The 18,155-nt window shown below is 48.9% G+C and overlaps 2 protein-coding genes across 4 annotated transcripts in view; one reads left to right on the top strand and one right to left on the bottom strand.

The window, feature by feature from the left end:
- Window positions 1–8,009: 8,009 nt before the first annotated feature.
- Window positions 8,010–17,334, bottom strand: SLC16A6 (solute carrier family 16 member 6). Of its 3 annotated transcripts, none has more exons than XM_015879749.3 (6): window positions 17,217–17,334; window positions 14,289–14,530; window positions 13,610–13,753; window positions 12,935–13,063; window positions 11,074–11,904; window positions 8,010–10,478 (listed from the first exon to the last, which is right to left on the bottom strand). In XM_015879749.3, exons 2-6 carry the CDS (start codon window positions 14,521–14,523, stop codon window positions 10,237–10,239), a joined length of 1,581 nt encoding a protein of 526 aa, XP_015735235.1. In that variant the 5' UTR covers window positions 14,524–14,530; window positions 17,217–17,334; the 3' UTR covers window positions 8,010–10,236. The 3 variants fall into 3 exon arrangements, with proteins under 3 accessions (XP_015735235.1, XP_032304220.1, XP_015735234.1); XM_032448329.2 differs by lacking the exon at window positions 17,217–17,334 and adding an exon at window positions 15,953–16,221; XM_015879748.3 differs by lacking the exon at window positions 17,217–17,334 and adding an exon at window positions 15,990–16,221.
- ARSG (arylsulfatase G) overlaps window positions 15,252–18,155 on the top strand; it is a 44,543-nt gene continuing 41,639 nt past the window's right edge. The window contains exon 1 of the mRNA XM_085522977.1: window positions 15,252–15,390. The gene's annotated coding sequence lies outside the window, so the exon portion shown is untranslated. The remainder of the gene's footprint in view (window positions 15,391–18,155) is intronic.

Below are 18,155 nucleotides of genomic sequence, written 5' to 3'. Positions count from 1 at the left end.
TTACAGCAATGACTCTGTGTGCCTTGAAAACTCAGATGACTTTCAAAATAGAAACAGCTTCAGTCGGATGTGATGATGTTTTCCCTTCCAAAACAGAATTGTTTTGTTCTATTCTAATAATACAAAACCATCACGTTCTGTTTGCTGTGGAAGGTGAGCAGGGTTACTGCTTTTTAGTTTGTTTGATGGCTGTATGATAGAAGGTGGATATAGCAATTCATTGCTCTCTAATCGTTGCAAAAGGTGTGCACACGAGTGGCATTGATTCACTGTGCTGCTCAGACACCCTTTCTGCTGCTGAGTTTCCTATGCAAATAAAACCAAGAGGGGAGTTCCTAACACACTCTGGCTGCCCTGTAGCCCAGCAGCGTGTTTATTACATACTAAAAACTTCATGACATGTGAGTGATGGGGTCTAAGTCTGATACAGTCCCAGTGACCTGTGCCACATACAGAGCGTGGGTTGCCCCGCTGGTCATAGCATAGCACTGATATGTGAACTGTGCCAGTCATAAATACGCTCTTTGGCCTTTCCCTGATAAAGCTTTAAAGCATCAGACTTTGCTAGAGGCGTCACGCTCAAACAATCCGATTTGCATAGTGACGGGTTTTGTGGGTAAGGACGGCAACAACTCCAACGTGACTTCAGTGCCTCAAAAATACAGTATCAAGAGCTGAAAGCATCGCTTTGCCACCCTGGATCCCCCAGCAGAGGGAACCAACGGGCTGCGCAGCACCGCTCGGCCCCGGCTCCGAGCTGTGACCCGGCGGGGGGTGGAGCACATATTGCGGTGGGTGCTGTCAATAGAAAGGAGCGAGGAAGGTGAGGAGGTGTAGAGAGGAAAGTTTACATAACGCAGGCTGTGCCGACTCATGACACTGGGCGGGTTTTTGGACTGTACCAGTGCTGCAATGCGTGCTGCAGGGCTATGGGCACCTGGGGAGCTTGGATAGCTGTCCTCTATGCTGTGCCCAGCTTAAAGGTGTGAGCTGCAGTGTGCTGCACAGAAGGCTGTCAGGTCTGGGCAGTGCCAGAAGCCAATAGCCAAACTGTTCTTTCTTCTCCTTTAGCAGCTGTGCTGTTGGCACCCTGCTGCAGAGCTATTGCTGCTCACCCACCTGCATCCCGGTGCCATCACCTGCTGCCCTGCACAGCTTGTACAGCAGGACATGAATACCAGTATGGTGTCTTCAAAACTGTTATCAGCCATTCCCATGGCCTCATAAGGTCAGAGTATCAGGAGCAGAGCACTGCTGCCAGGGCAGCCTGGTGGGTTTACCTATGTCTGGGAAGTGCCATGGGAATTGGCAGCCCAGAGCACAAACCCTGCTTGGGAACTGCCACCTCACCCCTGAGATGTGATTACACCATCAGTGTGTACCACTCAGCCTGTTTGAACATCCCCACACTGTGAATTTCACAACCCTTGAGTTAGTTTTTGTTTCAGCTGTTGCTGTAGATACTGTCGCTTCTGCCCCTGCGCGGCTTCTTGTTTTTCTCATCTTTCTACAGTCTAAAGAACTAAGGGAGCATGTAGGTTTAGGGTTTCAAAAGGAAGCTGTGGTCTGAGACGTGCAAAGAAATGTCAGTGGTAGGGAGTTATACTTGTGGTTAGAAACAAACTGTTTATTTGTTTTACTAACAAGAAGCAGGTGTTGCTGGGGCACTTGGGGAGAGAGGAAAGAGGGTTCTGCTGCATACAGGGGCTGAAGACCTCCTAGGTAGCATTAACCCCACTTCTATTAAAAGCATAGAGCAGAATGCAATGATGAGAAAATGACTCTCAAGTCTTTGCTCTTCCAGCATTCAGGTTCAAATCTTCCAGCTTTCTTTTTTAGTGTTGTCTGTTTATGGTCAAGGCCTCATTGTGGTGGGCAGGACCCAGCACCTCCATTGAGACTTACTCCCCAAAGCCCCTAGAAGTGTTCAAGGAGAGCCACAGGTGGTTCCCAGCACGTTTTGATGTGATATAGGGCTGAAGCATAAAGAAGAAGCAGGCAAAAGAAGCATAGGGTTAATACAGACAAACTCAGGTATTTAAAGGGTTACTTTCCATCATTTACTACAAACTATTTTAAAATTTACTGCGTGATGAGAATCTACCAGTGCATTAAAAATTCTTCACTGAAAAGCTCATGTTTGTATCATCTCTTGGCTGACGCTGGTTGCTAACAGGATGCTGCACTGTTTGGTCTCTGCTGATGCCGCCTGTATCCAGGAATGTTTGTCTTCATCACAGTTGAACACTTGGTTTATAAATAGGGTCTGGGGTGTGCTGCCTTACACACAGCTGCGGGAGATTCTTGTGCTGTTTAATATTTCACTTACTGTAAGGCTGGTGCTAAGGCTGCAGGAATGAGGTGAAATGCAGGTGAAAGGCAGCAGTGACTGAAGAGCTGCTTCACTCTGTCCACTCTGGGGGCAGTGCTGTCCTCCAGCAGAGCCTGTGTTGTTATCATGCCCCGTCCTTAGCACTGCATTACAGGTTCACAGCTTTAATTGGCACTTCACGTGAAAGGTTTAATTTCCTGTGTCGGGGGGGATTATTTCTAATTAAGGTTACCAGGATGTGGTCAGCCTTTCATTTTGCTTTACATCACCTAGGCGGGATATTTCCTCATCTTTCCTGGTAACTTGACTCACTCATCCCAGGACCCCATTCCAGGCTGGCAGGTGAGAGTTCCCACTGGGCATCATTTTCAGGATTAATCTGGTGCACAGATCTACTCCCTTCCTGCTCTCACACACTGAGAGCAATTAATTTCTCTGAAGCGTGTAAATTATCTGCTATTCTTCCAATGAGAAAGCACGCAACAAATTGCACCTCTGTATATAAATAGCATTTTGAAATAGAAACAGGCGTCCTGATATTTATTGTCATCGTTTTTACATAGAAATAAATTGATCTTATAAAAATAAATCATTTCTGTTCAGTTATCGCTTTACATGCACTTTTAGCTGACCAGCTTGGCCCACTCTTGAATTCTTCTGTCTTATTCAAGGCTGTGTAAAATAGATGGGAGAAAAATCCCAGTTTATGCAGAGTGGCTTCATGAGAAAGGACATGAAGAGATTCCACTAGTTAAATTGTAAAAGAATGAATGTGATTAAAGACAAAGACGGTTTATCCTAGGGACGGTCACGGGCTAGGCAGCTGAGAAGAAATCAGTATTAAGGGGTGATGCTGACACGTTGCAGACCTTTCCTAATCAGGTCCCCCATTTGGAATCCCTGCCTGGAAAACAAACTATCAAATTTAGTTCTATTAGCGTGCACTTTTGTCTAAAATGATGCATGGTTATATTTTCAGATCCCAATTAATTGGATGTAAAATAGGTATCCGTTATATGATACTCTTTGACTAGAATTCCTTTCCAGGTTTTGTCTTTGCAAATTAAGAAAAGCTAATTAATAGGTTAATAACATCATAACCAAACAGTACTAAAATATTAAAAGATCTATTCCTGTAGATTCTAGCATTGATTACATCAAATCCTGTTTAATACACATCTGATCTATTACTAAAATAGAAGAAGCACACAACATCCTAGCTAATGCCTTAAACTCTAAATCTTGAGACTGCATTGGTAAAACAGAAAATCACACACTATGTCAAACTATTAGTAATATTATCTATAGCACAGCAAGTTACAAAGCAATACCACTAAGTAATAAACACACAATTACAATTACTATAAAGGCTGGATGCTATTTTCTGCCTTCAGATGAGACCGAAGATATCATGCTGGAACCCACACAGGGCCAGTCCCTGTGGAAATATGAGCATATTCACGACCCCAAGTTGTCAGTGGTAGAGGACAGTCCCAAAGTCCTGTGGCCATATTCCAAACATTAACCATAGGCTGTTCCTTTAGCACCGGGGAAGCCTCAAAATGACGATCCACATAAGCTGTATCTCTATGAACACGATTCAAAAAAAGAGGTGCGAAGCTGTTGCTGTAGAGCTGGGAAGGACGGGGGCAGCTTCAGTGAAAACCTTTTACAAACCAAAGATCGAATGTGGTTTTGTATTTAAAAACTGAGGTGATGTGTTTGCACCAGGACTTCTGCAATTGTTGTAAAGGGAGTTGGTTTCCAAGTTCTCTGTGACCTCTTGGTTGTGATATTGAAAGATATGCAGGGCTCAGACTCCTCACCAGTTGGGGCAAACAGACAGTGAATGGGAGACTGCAGACTCTCATCTTTCCAGGTACTGTTTATTAACATGTTTTACTTCTGGCAGAGCATGGGGAGTTGTGCTGAGTCATTGAAGGAGGACAAGTCTTGCAAGGACCCAGTGGCTCCCCTTTAGGTGGACATGGGGGGGAGTTTTGCTGTTGCAGAATTGCTGCAGTCAGAGCTTTTGAGCTCACAGACAGAGGTGTGCAGTGCTCCTGTAGGACTCCGAGGCCAAGAGGACTGAAGTATTGCAGGCAGCTCTGTGCTGGGTTTTGCTTCTGGGTCTTTCTGATGATGCGTGGGAGGGGTCTGGCTTTTCCTGGAGGCACAAAACCAACCTGATCTGCCTGGTGAGAGCAGCTGACAGCAGCGATCCAGCCCTGCCTCACGTCACCAATAGTGCCCGTGGGGCTGTTCCTCAGAGTGGCTGCTACTGATAAGCTGTTGTTGATACAGCCTGGGGTGCATGAGGGAGGGAGATACAAGTGCAGGCAGTGTTTTGGTGACTAATGTGTTGTGGTGAGGGTGAGCTCAGAGCCTGAAGGCCTGGACTATTGCAGGAGGAGGGTGAGGGATGTTTCCCAGCAGGCAGGGAGCCTTGCAGTGTTTGGGAAGGGGCAGGGTGCTCAGATCCTAGCAGGGCATGGGCCTCCTGCTCCCTGTGTGTTGCCCAATGCCAGGTTTCTTGGCATGCATGATGCAAAGTTCAGCAAAAGCTGGCTTGTAGCACACAGCTGCCTTTGCAGAGCAGAGGAATCCTGCAGTGGGTGCACCCCAACCTGAGCTCAGTCTTTGCTGCTGGATCCTGCCCTGCTCTCCTGTGTGCAAACCAAGCAGTCTCTTCACTTACACCTGCTGCCGGCTTTCTAGAATGCAGAGTGCAGCATTTACTGAGCTAGATCCTGGCTGCCAGTGCTGAGTCGTGAATAACAAGTGCCCATGAGAACTGAGGTGTCCCCAAAGCACTGCTGTCTGCAGCCAGGGTATGCTGACACCAACAGAGAGAAGCTGGCATGTGAGGGGAAGGTTTAAAGTGACTTTGCTCAGATGTTGTGGCTAGAAGTGGCTGAAACTCAAACTGGCCTCAGCTGTGGATTTGTCCAAGGGACAGTGTCAGAATTAAACCATGCCAGAGGGTCTTTGGATCATTCTGCAGCAGATTATCTCCGTGCTGGTGAGCCCTCACCTGGAGCACTGCGTCTAAATGTAGCATCCTAGCGCAGGAGAGACACCAATAGCCAAATGCCTTGCTGTTCAGATCGTGGTAACTTCACATGCCCTCTGCTAACTTGTTCTGGTGTTCAAAGCAAAGGGGGCATGGTGAGGGGTGCCAGGATCTGGCACAAGTTCCCAGTGATGCTCACAGTGCCCACAGGCTGGGCAGCCCACAGCAAGCAGCCAGCAGCAGCTCAAGGAGCAAAAGCTGTTCAGAGCCTTAGTGAAAGCTTTGACAAAAAGGAAGCAGGGGGAACTATTGTCTTGTTGGCCTTCTTCTCATAATGTCTGCGTGTAATAAGTCTTTTGGTTACGCTTGTGGCTTCTGTGACAAAGCAGTGATTTAGGGGGCTGTCTTTACAGAGGCAGAGCTTCTCACACAGGCCAAAATGCTGGTGAGTAATATTTTACCACAAATTGTCGTAACTGGGGCTTGACAACTGCTGTAGGAAAGAGGGTGGGGGGTTATATTTGATTTATTGCATGACTTGCTGCAATTTGCAGGGGAAGAAAAAAAGAGCTTTATGCTAGCACAGGCCATGGGTTTGCACATCTTGCAAATAAAAGTCTGTGCGAGTGCACTGGGGAGGGAAAAATTGTGTATATCTCTGCCAGGAACCCCGGAGTTTGCTTGGACCCATAGGAGGTACATAAACTAAAGCTGAAAACATGGTTGTTTAATTGAGAGCATCTTTGGATGCCTCCTGCAGCAGCACTACACTAGAGGGAACCGTTCCCTCTCCAGCCCAGCCCAGTGTCCCCAGGCCCCTGGATCTGTGCTCACAGTGCTGATGGGCACATTTCTGTGCAGAGCATCTCTGGCCAAAGAGAAACATGCTCTCGGTGTGGCAAAGGAGGGGTTCTGCCTTTCAGTGGTACCCAGTGGTCACCAAGGAGAAAGTAGTTCATCTGAAAACGGTGCTTTCTCTTTGTTGCTCTTTAAACAACGCCAGCAGTTACACGAGCCTTTCTAAAACTGAACTCTGAGACATCTTCAGGGTGAGCTCTAAGGAGGGGGAAAGATTGCTTTTTGTGCTTGCATCACTGTGAAAATTCAGGTCATGTTTACTATGGGCAGCTGGAAAACAATGATCTCACATGCTAACAACTAACATCTGAAGGGAATCATTAAAACACTTGTGTTGTTTTGTAAGCACCTACTTCACTTCTTTTTGAGTTCATTGTTGTTTTTTTTCCCCCCCAAACCAGTTTAGCTGTTAAACAAGTGGTGTTTGTCCCTCTGTGTACCTGATGTTAGCTCATCTAAAACGAGTGACAAATGCCAACAGGTTCTATTCCTTTTAGTTTTCAATGGGGGAAAAGAAAGGGGCTTTCTTTATAAAGACCTCTATCTATCTCCCCCAAACAAGGAACAAGGCAGCTTTCTGCTTTAAGATGGACAGACACCTATGGTTGGCACTTTGTGCCCTCTGCAAGCTGCCCTTGTGTAATTTCCTGTGCTTACATCTGGTTGGCATTGCCCTCATTGGCAAGATGGCTACAGAGCTCATACAATCCCTTCTGAAGGGACTGTGGAGGCTTGCAGAACCGAGCTCTTCTGTCCCACGCTGTCCTCCTATTTACTGCTTCAAATTAGATATACAGTTACTGAGTAGAAGTGTTTTTATCCTGTTTTATTCTGGCATTAATGCCTTCAGACCAGGATAACAGAGGAGGGTCATGGACCATTAATTTAAACCAGGTGGGAAGAATTACTCAAACTTGTGTGCTGGGAGACATGTGATAGTATTACAGCTTTATGTGCTCTTATAACTAAGTACAGGAGCAGCGTGCAGCCTTTGTGAAGCTCTTCTGTTGTTCTTTTGTGGATGTTGTTGCAAATAATGTTTGCTCCCTGCTGTAACTGAGCCAGATCTGGAGACTGATGAGCTTCCTGGCACTCTGATATTTGTGCTGTCTGCCCTGCTTGCACACATCATCATCTCTGCTCCAGGACTTTTGCAACTGGAATGAAAGCAAATTGCAATTAATGTGTATCAGTGGTGTGATGAGTCTTTCAGCGAGTACTTAATTTGCAAGGACTTAATTGAATATATGCACCCATATTTGGATTGATGCGGCATGGCTGTATAGCACTGTTAGCAGGGGCTGGTGATTCTGGGAGTTACAGACTGAGTGAGGGAGGACATCATCTCAACTGGTATCAAGAGGAGGGAGGTTTGAGGGGGAGAAAATTGTCATTTAGTGCAACTACCCTGGTGATTCTTCGCTTGGTTTGCTGTCTAGCCTGGCAAGTAGAAAGCATTCTGCAATTGAGAGAGATGATAGAATAATGACATGATTGCCTGCTTCTTGAAGGCATGCAGATCACCTCTCTGAGTAGCACCATTTCGATTCCCACTCACACCCAGCAGCAGCGGCCGCTCGCAATCAGGCCTGTGCTGTAGGGGTTGACAAGAGTACCCTTGAGATCAGCACTAAGCTACCAGCTTCCAGGCAGCTCATACACAATGTGGGATTACCCAAGCTGCAGGGCAGGCACACTGCTTCAACCCCAGGATGTGATGAGCGGCAGCACAGCCCTCCTGCACCAGCAGCCCTGGGGGGGGGGGGGAGAAGGGAGATTCTTCATAATTCAACAGAAAAATAATAATTTTTTTTAAAAAAAGAACAAGTTTATTGCAAAAACTCAGTGTTTAGAGTATTTCCAGAGACCAGTAGATACATTACAAACAAATCAGTAAATCCTGCTTTGAGTGCCTTGGCACCTGCCGGGCCGGCACAGCCGTGCTGCCCTGCTGGAGCTGGGACAGAAACGTGCTGTGAGGTCAGTGACAAACAGAGGATTTGAGCTGTATTGGAAACGGTTGTAAAAAAAAATAGTAATAATAATAATAGTAATAATACAGTAGAACCTCGTAAATCTGCAGAACGGAGAGCTTCCACACACACACAGAACCTGGAGGCCTTATTCCACTTTCAAGCAGAGTTGTAATAGCAAAGTGCTGTAGTGAGGTCTCGTATTACAAAGACTTCAATCACCTTACAATTATAGGCTACAGAACATTTACCAACGTGCTTGAAGTATCATAAATTAACAATAAATAAAAAGTACATCGAAACGCGACACATTTGATCATTGACTCACTGACTCACAACATGAGTCCTCTTGTGAGGGGTCTTCCAGTCCTTGGCGTGAGGTTCTGCTGGGGGTGATAAAGTGCTGAGGCACAGAAAAGGACACGAGATGCAGCGTGGATATGAGAGCTGCCAGGCAGCGGCAATGGGCTGCTGCAGCCACTTGGTTGCACGAGTGCCTGTTTCTTTATTTTTTGGACATCTAAGACAAAAAAACAAATCAAGCACCTTCCCAAAGAGGAGTTTAACAGATTGTCCCACATATCTATGGCTGGTGGAGTACACAGACGTGTCAGTGTAGCAGTTAATGCATGATGCCACTTCCACTTAAATGCACAGAAATGCTTTTGTGTTTTGTTTTGTTTTCCAAAGCATCAAACCGAAGCAGACTTGTTTTTATTGATCCCCCTGAGTTGCCTAGAGGCATTAAGATGCATATAGGTGGGGTAAGCAAGCTTGTGTCACCGTGAGTGGGAACCTCTCCCACTAAGACTACATGAACAGCTACTACTTTGTCTTACAATTCCTTTTACAGATTAAATGCACGCAGGCTCCAGTTCATTTCTCCCTGAAGGCAGCAGCAAAGAAGCCTCTCACCGAGTGTGGGAGGAGGGGGCACTGCTGGCACCAACCCGCCTTTGTTCAGTGATGTGGCACAGACCTTTGTGCACCTGGAGGGGAAACTTTGGGGTACATTCAGACATGGTTAAAGACGTGCTGGGCCAGATCTTCCCTGCGCAGTGATCTGGTCGTGGCGGTGCAGCCAGATCCACTGCCAGCAGCTGAGGCCTTACAGAAAGAGATGCTGAATCTGTGGTTTATTATTATTATCATCATCTTTTAAATAATAATTGGGCTACCTAAGGCCTATCTATTAAAAACAACTACGCTGTAAAATTAAGTTTCCTAATGATTTCACGAGCTAGCAATACAATATAGGTATTGAAAAGACTAACGCAAAGACAGCTTCCCACTATGCAGAAGATAATTTTTCCTCTCCAGTTATTTAAAATAACATCCTTTAACTATCAGAATAAATTAATAAATAGTTAAATTATAAACAGAAAATGAATAGAAAATAGTTAAGAAAAAAAAAAAATCAATTGGGAGAAGAAAAATGACCTTATCGTGATATATGTGCAGTAATAACTGGCCATAAAGACATATGGAACCTCCAATTTCCCAGCATTTGTGACATTCAAGTTAATTAGAAGAATAATTGCAATGTTTTAAGCCGCTATCCAGCCTGGCCTCCTCCTCTAATCTGAAACGTCAGTCCATATTCTTCTGCAAGAAAATGCAGTTGGCTACTGGTATTGCATGAAATACTCTTCTCTCGTTAGTGTAATTGGTTTCTGGACTGCACAGGACTTGCAGCATGGGATGGAGACAGTCAGACTGCACCGCTGGCTTGAGCTGCATGGGCTGATTCTGCTCTTCAGTTTTTCACATGGGATCGGTCAAGACTTCAGCTACAGGCAGTATCAGAAAGCAGGAGTGCGCACCACATCTTCATGCTAGGCAAGAGCTGCTCTTTTGTGGCTTTCTATGGAGTTTTCAATTGGTTTTAAAAAAAAGTTTTTTTTTCTTCTAAGAATTAAAAAAAAAAAAAAGTTGTTGATGGGACTGTTCTGTTCACATTTAAAATTTCACATTCCCTTCAGAATGCAGTTTTAAAATGTGGAGCAGAGTTGACGTTTTCCGTAGCCTTACACCAAGGATGCTTGGTACAGGAGCGGTTTTTAAGCCACGCTGTCAGAGCCTTTTCCTGAATGATCTGCCTTCCCAATGTCCATGTCTATGAAGTCCTCTGGTGAGTCTTGTGTGCCTTCTACCACGCTTCCCTCTGCACCCGGTGGCTGCTGGTGGCACATCCCAACCCTGCACGGTCTCACCAAGGACAGAAACACAGCACCCATGACCGTGCCAGCAGCACAGGAGTAGAAGGCCGAGCTGTAGTTTTGTGTTCTGTCCACTATGACGCCTATAGAAAACACATCAGTTAGCCACAACCTGCCCCCCATGCTCTTGCCCATCCCTCCCATAGCACTTTTAAACCTGGTACCACGGCATCATTATTTGCAGGCAAAAGACACTTAATGACAAATAGATGCTACTTTAAAATTAGCAGTAAAAACACCGTCTTCAGTATGTACTTGCTAGGCAAGTCAGAGGATTAGTCACTGCAGGAACGCTAGGACTGTGATACTTCAGGCAGCTCTGTATTATGATAGAGACTGCTTTTTGGCTGAGTATGGTAAGAACACACGTACAGGGCAAGTAGTTTGCTTCTACCATTCACTACAGCCTGAAGTGATGCCAGCACCAGGTGCCTGACAGGATCAGGGTTGCACTGCAGTATTTTTCTCTGCTCTGAGGTTCCTCAGTGGAGACTGCCTCATCCGTGGGACTCTGCAGAGCTGCAATGCAGCAGCCTTCTGGCTCCGAGTCTCCTCGTGCTATCTGCAGGTCTTTAGGGCAGCTCTATGACTAGGACTGGCAGAATGCTTTCTATATGAACCAGCACCAATGACCATCAAACACACCAAAAAACCCCCCCCAGTGAAAGTGTTAGTTACCTGCAAGGGGTGGGCCAGCCAACCCAGAAAAGCTCTGAATGAAGACATAGACTCCAGCTGCAGAAGACATTCTTGCAATGCCAACCACGTCGTCTTCTGCCAGCAGTGGGATATGTGTGCCTGCTACTGTTCCAAGCATGAACCCAAAAAATATGCTACATGTCATCAACCCCCAGAATTCAGAGGCGAAAGGGAAGGCAAACAGTGCTACGGACAGCAGAATGACACAGATGAGTTCAATGTGGATCTTGCGGATCGGCTCTTTGTTGAGCACCCAGCCAGCTGAAATTCTGCCCAAGACCTCTGCGATCGCCATTGCAGACAGTATATATGCAGAATGGTCTTTGCTGATGCCAAGGCTGCGGCTCAAGGGAATGACATACAGGGAGGGAGCAAAGAATCCCAGGGTAGCAAATAAGCCAAAGAATGCATAACAGATAAAGCTATAGTCTCTCATCACAGAGAAGTCCAGTAGTTTGGTTTTTGGTTCTGTAGGGGTGCTGTTATTTTCAACAATTATCTGTACATGGTCCTTTGGTTCTTCACTTTTCGGCTCTGCTTTGGTGTTTCCAGGCACATTTTTGGGTGAGGTAGTTATTTCTACTCCTGAGTCAATGGACTCTATTGAGGTGCGTGTTTGCTCGTTTTCAAGCATGTACTTTGTCTCTGCAGGCTCTTCTGGAGGCTGCACCTTCACTTCTTCTTCTTCTTCTTGCTCTTTGATTATCATGGGTCGCAGCAGCGATCCACAGATGACAATGCTCAGCTGCAGCGCCCCAACAAAGAGGAGGCTGTATCTCCAGCCAATCTGCTCCTTCAAATGAGTGTTTACTGAGGAAAGAAACCAGAAGAGAGCATCACTAAGAAAATCTCTGCAGTTGCACCAAGCAGCTATTTGAATTCACAGCTAAAGAAGGCTCTGAGCAACCTGACTGAGCTGTATTTGAGCCCTGGTCATTGCAGGGAAGTTGGACTAGGTGACCTTTAAGGGTCCCTTCCAACTCAAAACATCTTCTGGGTTGGCACTGGACTGGGGCCGTCTCCTGAGGTCCCAGCCAGGGATGCACGGGGACATAGGTGGTGCTATTTTTAGTGGATGAAAGTGAGCTTAACATTTGAGTTTCCTCTTACAGCTGACCCCACCCTGAAACCAGCTACTAGAGGAAGTCTGTTTTAGCCTCGCTCTAAGGTGCATGTAACTGCTTAATTGCAAGCCTTCATCTACAATCAGCTAAGCTCTGTGATGGGTATTAGCTGGAAGCAAGCATGCACATCAGAAACCCATTAAAAGTGGGGGGGAATGACTTCTGAAGCTGTAACACGCTGTTGGAGAACAGGTGGTGATGGGGACCTGCCACTTTCCTGTGCTTAAGATTGCTCCTAAAGGTTAGTGGGCTTGTGATTCGTACTGCCTTATGTTCTAAATAGCTGAAGTTTCTCAGTTTTATTTTTAGTCTGCGAGATCTATATAGGGAAGCAGCAGGTTGTGTATCAGTGTAGCATGTCCTGTTCTGCCTGGCAGTGCTGGGTGAGCTCAGCCCTTTTCCCAGTCCCTGCCAGCACCTGGCTGTGCTTCTTCCCCTCTCCCTACTGTGGCCTAAGACAGCTGTGAGCTGTGCCCCCTGTGCTGGGGATGTGGGTATCCCTGCAGCACAGCTCCTTGGGACAGGGAAGGGTGTCAAACATGATTATCAGCTCTCCAGGATTACTTGTAACCCTGCCTACAGGGCATGAGCACCTGAGCAACCACCCATGGGCTGCAACAGCTCATAAGAAAACCAGTTTACACCATTGTGTTGGGAGAAAGATCAGAGCAGTGCTGTGTTTTAGGCATGCATGAATTGATGGCATTGCACTATACCTGGTGCAAAGAGGAAGACAGCAAAACATTCTCCTGTAGATGCCACTGCTGTGACCAGCGAACGTCTTTTGTCAAAATACTGTGATAAAATGGTGACAGTCGGGAGGAAAGAGAGGCAGTACCCGAGGCCTGTGAATAAATGCCAAAAATTGCCATAACAACAAGTAAGGGAAGGGGGGAAACACCGATGTTAAGTCAGCTTTCCCCGTGGCGAGATTACACAGTATCATTTCGGCCAAGTCAGCAAGTCACCCTGGAAAAAAAAAATCATTGGGGAAACCAGAATGTTATTATGTTTAAGTTGGAAGAGAGGGAAAAAAAAAAAAAAATAACAAAAGCAAAACCCAAGAAAAAACAAAACGCCCAAAACCCCAAACCTGTTCCCAAACAGCCCGCGGTGTCACTTGGAGGACCCCATCTGCTCAAGGACTCAGCCTGCTGCAATCGCTCCCGTAAGCGAGGCAAGCTCAGATGTGAGCAGGACACCCAGATGGAAACAAGGGAAAAATAACAGGGAGGAAAAGGAGAAGAGAGAAGGTGATCCCACGAAGGGCAGTTCCTCTGGAGCCCAGCACTCCCAGCAGTCAGAGCGTGGCAGCATTCCCCAGCAGAGCTTGCTGGAAGCAGCGGGAGCAAGGCAAGCGTATGGCAGATCTGAGAAGAGGGGGAACTCACCAGAAATGATGCCGATGGTGATGTACATGTGGACAACATTGTGGGCAAAGGAGGCGGTGATCATGCCGGTGCTGACCAGCATCCCTCCAGCCATCACGACGAAGCGGTGACCGAAGCGGTTGCTGAGCACCGTCGACAGAGGAGCTGGATGGAAAGAGAGCTGTGGTCAGCAACAGCACAACCAGCAGCTCCACCACCAGCCACGTCCTGCAGATACCCCCTGTCCCCTCCATGTGCCACCTCCCCATCTGCATGCACAGCGGAGCATCGCTCCTACAGCACCACACAGCTCATGGCAGTGGGATAAGAACCAGAAGAGACCAGGCTGGGTGGACGACATGGAAGAAACCTGCAGGAGCAAATGGGTTTTGGTGAAGCTCAGGTTATATTTTAATCTTTTCCCACCGCTGAGTCAGGTTTTGATGTTCTGTTGTCAGTTTCATCTCCTTTGAGAGCTGAACAGCTGGGCCAAGGGCCCACGTCCTTGTGTCATGCAGGAGCTGCAGCTCAGGGAGACCAGGGGACTGGGACAGCCATTAGGTGGTGTCTCAAAACAGCCACAAAGCCTGGAGGCTGCAATCTCTCATGGAGCCATTGGGACATAAATCCTGATCCCAGGCCTCTATGTGCTGAGTCAGCAGCAGGACTGCACCTTCCAGCTCCTGCCCTTTACTCTTACCTGTGAAGGTCTGCACAAACACACAGATGGATATTATCCACGATATCCTGCTGTTGGTTTCATCAAAGCTTTCCATCAGGTCATTGAAGAAGACTCCAAATGATTTTATAACGCCGTACGTAAGAGCTTCCACAAAGAAGAAAGCCACAGCGATCGCCCAGCCCCATCCTCCGTCAGGCACTTTAGTATAAACATTTGGAGCGGTGCACGGCATTTTTACAGCTTTGACCGTCATTTTTGATCTGGAAAAGAAGAGAGAACAAACCAGGCATCAGCTCGAGATGAGTTCTGCTTCCCAAAGCATGGCTGAGCAGCTGGCTGGATGTGCAAGGCAGTCCCTGTGCTGCTAAGGAATTAAATCCAGGAGTTGGGCTCAAGTTCCTCCCCGGACAGTCCCAAAGGGACCATTTCTACCCACGCCCTTTGAACCAAAGACCAGAAACTCTCCGCTCAGCACCGAGTTGAGTCGTTCCCATCAGCAAAACCCAGCGATCGGCTGCGTTCCAGCTCAGCGGGATGGATGCAGTTCGTGAAAGATCCACCGCGGCACCCAGTGAGAGCTGCTGGGGCTGTATTGCTTCCCAACAGCACCCAACTCCCACCCGCAGCCCTTTGCTGGGCACTGACATCTTAGGGCCACCAGCACCTCGGGGTGCTGCTCGTTCCCCGCAGTGTCGGTCAATGCCATCAGGGCACTGCAGCACGCCCTAAAGCCCCCAAACGGCACATCGCTGAACGTCGATGGCTGCTCAACTCCTTTGGGAACACACCTGTACCCCAAAAAGCAGCATCCCCGTGCGTACATACAGCCCCGGCTCCGCTCCGCACCGCGACACCTGCGCTGCCCATAGGGACGCGACCCCAGCGCCGCCTGCAGCCGTCACCGAAGAGGGGCCCCAACCACAACCCCCCCCAAAGGCATTTCCCTCCTCCATTTTACGTTCGGAGGAACCCTGGGCGGCTCCGGCAGCGCTTCCCCATCCCACGGGGGAACTTCTCACCCGGCAGCCGACGGGGCGGCACCCATCCGTGACCGTGGGCGGCCCCGCGGGACCCCCCCCCCCAAACCAGCACCCACCGCCCCAAACTGCGGCACCACCAGGTGGGTCGCGGCCGGTGCAGGGCTCCCGGGGGAGGGGAGGGGGGAAAGGGGGTTGATTTGCAACCAGCATCAATTCGGGAAAGGGGAGGGGGGAGGGGAAGGAGGGAGGGTGGTACGCGACCACCGCCGTGCGGTGCCTAAAGTTTGTGGGAAGTGCCGTGATCCCTCCCGAGGGGCCGGAGCTGGATGCCTGTGTCATGGCACGAGGAGAAGAGATGGGAAGGAAACACGTTATTAAAGGCAGAAAAATAAAAAAGAAATAAATAAAGGGGGGGGTGGAAAAAAAAAATAATGATAAACCTCAGCGTGCAGAACGTGCGTTTAAAAAATTAAAGGGAATTAAGGTGAACCATGCGGGGAAAATAAAATATTAAAGATGCCGGAGCCGAGGGACGCAACGTGCCCCCCCTTCCCTGCATCACTTTCCGAACATTTCAGACCTGGTTTCTGCAGCGTCGGGGCCGCCGGCTAAAAATAAAGGGATGCGGAAAAGGAGGGGGAGGTGGGAAGGAAGAAATATTTATATATATTAAAATAATAAGGAAAAAATAAGAAAGCCAACCTTGCCCCCCTCTCTCTCTCCCCTGGTGCCCACTCACCGGGTGCTGCGGCTGGGCGAGGAGCGGGGCTACGAGCTGCCCATCCCGGCAGACCCTCTGCGGGGCGGCGATAGGAGATGCCCCGCTGCCCGGCGGCCGCTCTCTGCTCCCGCTGCCCGCGGTGGCGGCTGCTCTGTGCTCGCTCCCAGCCCCTTATATACCGGCTAGAGCCGGTCTCTGCCGGCGGCTCCGCAGCGCCATGTGCGCGCCGGGCCCGGCTCGCCCCAGCGGCGGCGCCGGTACCGCGTGTGCCGCGGAGGGGCGGTGCTGGGAGCGCGCATCGCTCGTAGGGGGGGTTGGGGGGTTACAGTGGGACCGATGGGGTGGCCAGGCACCTGCTGGCTGCCACTGTGAGCGGGGATCCTCAGCACTGCTAATAGGGGGTCCCTGACTCTTGTACTGTGGGGGGGGTCTCCTGCCTTGGGGTAGTCCTTGATGCTGCTGCTGGGTCTGCAGCCTTGCTTGCTGGAGGGTCCGTAGCCCTGGTACCTGGAGCTCCTTGGGGTAGCCCTGCTGCTGTGGGGTGTTCATTGCATGTGGAGGGTCCCTGCCCTTCTTTTAGGGGAATAAACTCTTGGAAAGGGCTGACAATAGCAGGACACGGGGAAATGGTTTGAAGTTAAAAGAGGGAAGATTTAGGTTGGATGTTAGGGGGAAGTTCTTCACTAGGAGAGTGGTTAGGAACTGGAACAGGCTGGAACAGGAGGTTGTGGATGCCCCGTCCTTGGAGGTGTTCAAGGCCAGGTTGGACGGGGCCCTGGGCAACCTGATCTAGTAAAGGTGTATGTTTGGTGGCCCTGCCAGGCAGGGGGTTGGAACTACATGATCCTTGAGGTCCCTTCCAACCCGGGTCATTCTGTGATTCTGTGTCCCAGCCCTACTGATGTGGGGATCCTCAGCCCTTCCCAGCCTTGGTACTGGGAGAGACACCAGCCCAGATGGGTCCATAGTCCTGGTACTGGAGCGTCCCTGACCCTCTTGTTGGTGGGGTCCCTGGCACTATTACAAAGATCTCAAGCCCTGGTGGTCTCCAGGCTTGTTACTCAGGGATCTCCAGCCCTGCTACCTGACCCTCTTACCAGGGGGGTCTCCAGCTGTGCTACTGGAGGACCCAGCCGTGGTACTAGGATGTCTTCAGTCCAGTTACCAGGGACTCAGCAAAAAAAATGTGATATAAAGGGTAGAGGGGAGCGGGCAGTGCCTATGGGGAGCAGCGTTAAGCATTACCAGGAAAAGGTCTGGGTTTGCTCCATCACTTCAACTCAGTGAGGACTTGCAGAGCATGGCACTGGGTTTGCACCGAAGCTGTGTGTCCCTTTGTTTGCAGGATGGTGGGCTCATAGGGTTCTAGAATGGCTGGGGCTGGAAGGGTCATTCAGGCATCAGTGCTGCGGTGCCCAGCTCGCTGTGCCAGATGTGCCAGGCACGGATGGACTCTGCCCACTCTGCTGGGGTGGTTTCAGGGCTTAAGGCTCATGGACAAGGGACTTTTGCCCACAGATAACAGAGCTGCACACTGTACCCCTGCCCCGTGTGCCCTCCTGCACTGTGCTGGGTGCAGTTTGCTGGGGCAATGTGTAACTTGCTGATTCTGGCTTAAACAGATAGAAAAATAACCCAAATGAAACTGCTCCTCCTTCAGTTCCCAACCTGTCAGTAAGCCCCCGGTGCTTTAGGTTGGGCTGGAGTCCCTTTGTCTTGTTGTTGTTATTACAGTGCAGTGGTCGGTTCAGTGGGCAGCAAACTTCTGGGAGGTTGGGTAAAGGCGATACAGGTTCCACCTGGTAACTTAGACATAACCCATTGGCCACTGATGCTCTTGTGTTGGCAGGGCAGCTTGGCGCTGAGCCTGCTGTCCCAGCTGTGGCTGGCAATGCACCTCTCACGTTCCCATTACGCAGCCTTGCCTTGGGGTTGCCCTCCCCAAGCTGTAACTCAGCTCAGCAATGACAGCATGAGCGCTTACGGGACAACAAAACAGGTTTGTGCCTCCAAGGGAGAAATAAGAATGCAAATATCTTTGGCATGAAATAAAAACCCACACAAAGGCGTTTGCTCTTCGGTGTTTCTTGTAGTACGTTGCATCTGTCCCTTGGCTTTGCCTTCTCGTTCCTTTCCCTGCTGCTTCCCAAAGATTTGGGGAGTGATTTGGGGTCTTGCAATGAT

The sequence above is a fragment of the Coturnix japonica genome, chromosome 23 (assembly GCF_054131305.1).
Source record: "Coturnix japonica strain WE chromosome 23, WE-NBRP24, whole genome shotgun sequence".
NCBI classification, from domain to species: domain Eukaryota; kingdom Metazoa; phylum Chordata; class Aves; order Galliformes; family Phasianidae; genus Coturnix; species Coturnix japonica.
Note: the sequence above shows the minus strand (reverse complement) of the source record. Positions and strands in the feature narration are given on the sequence as shown.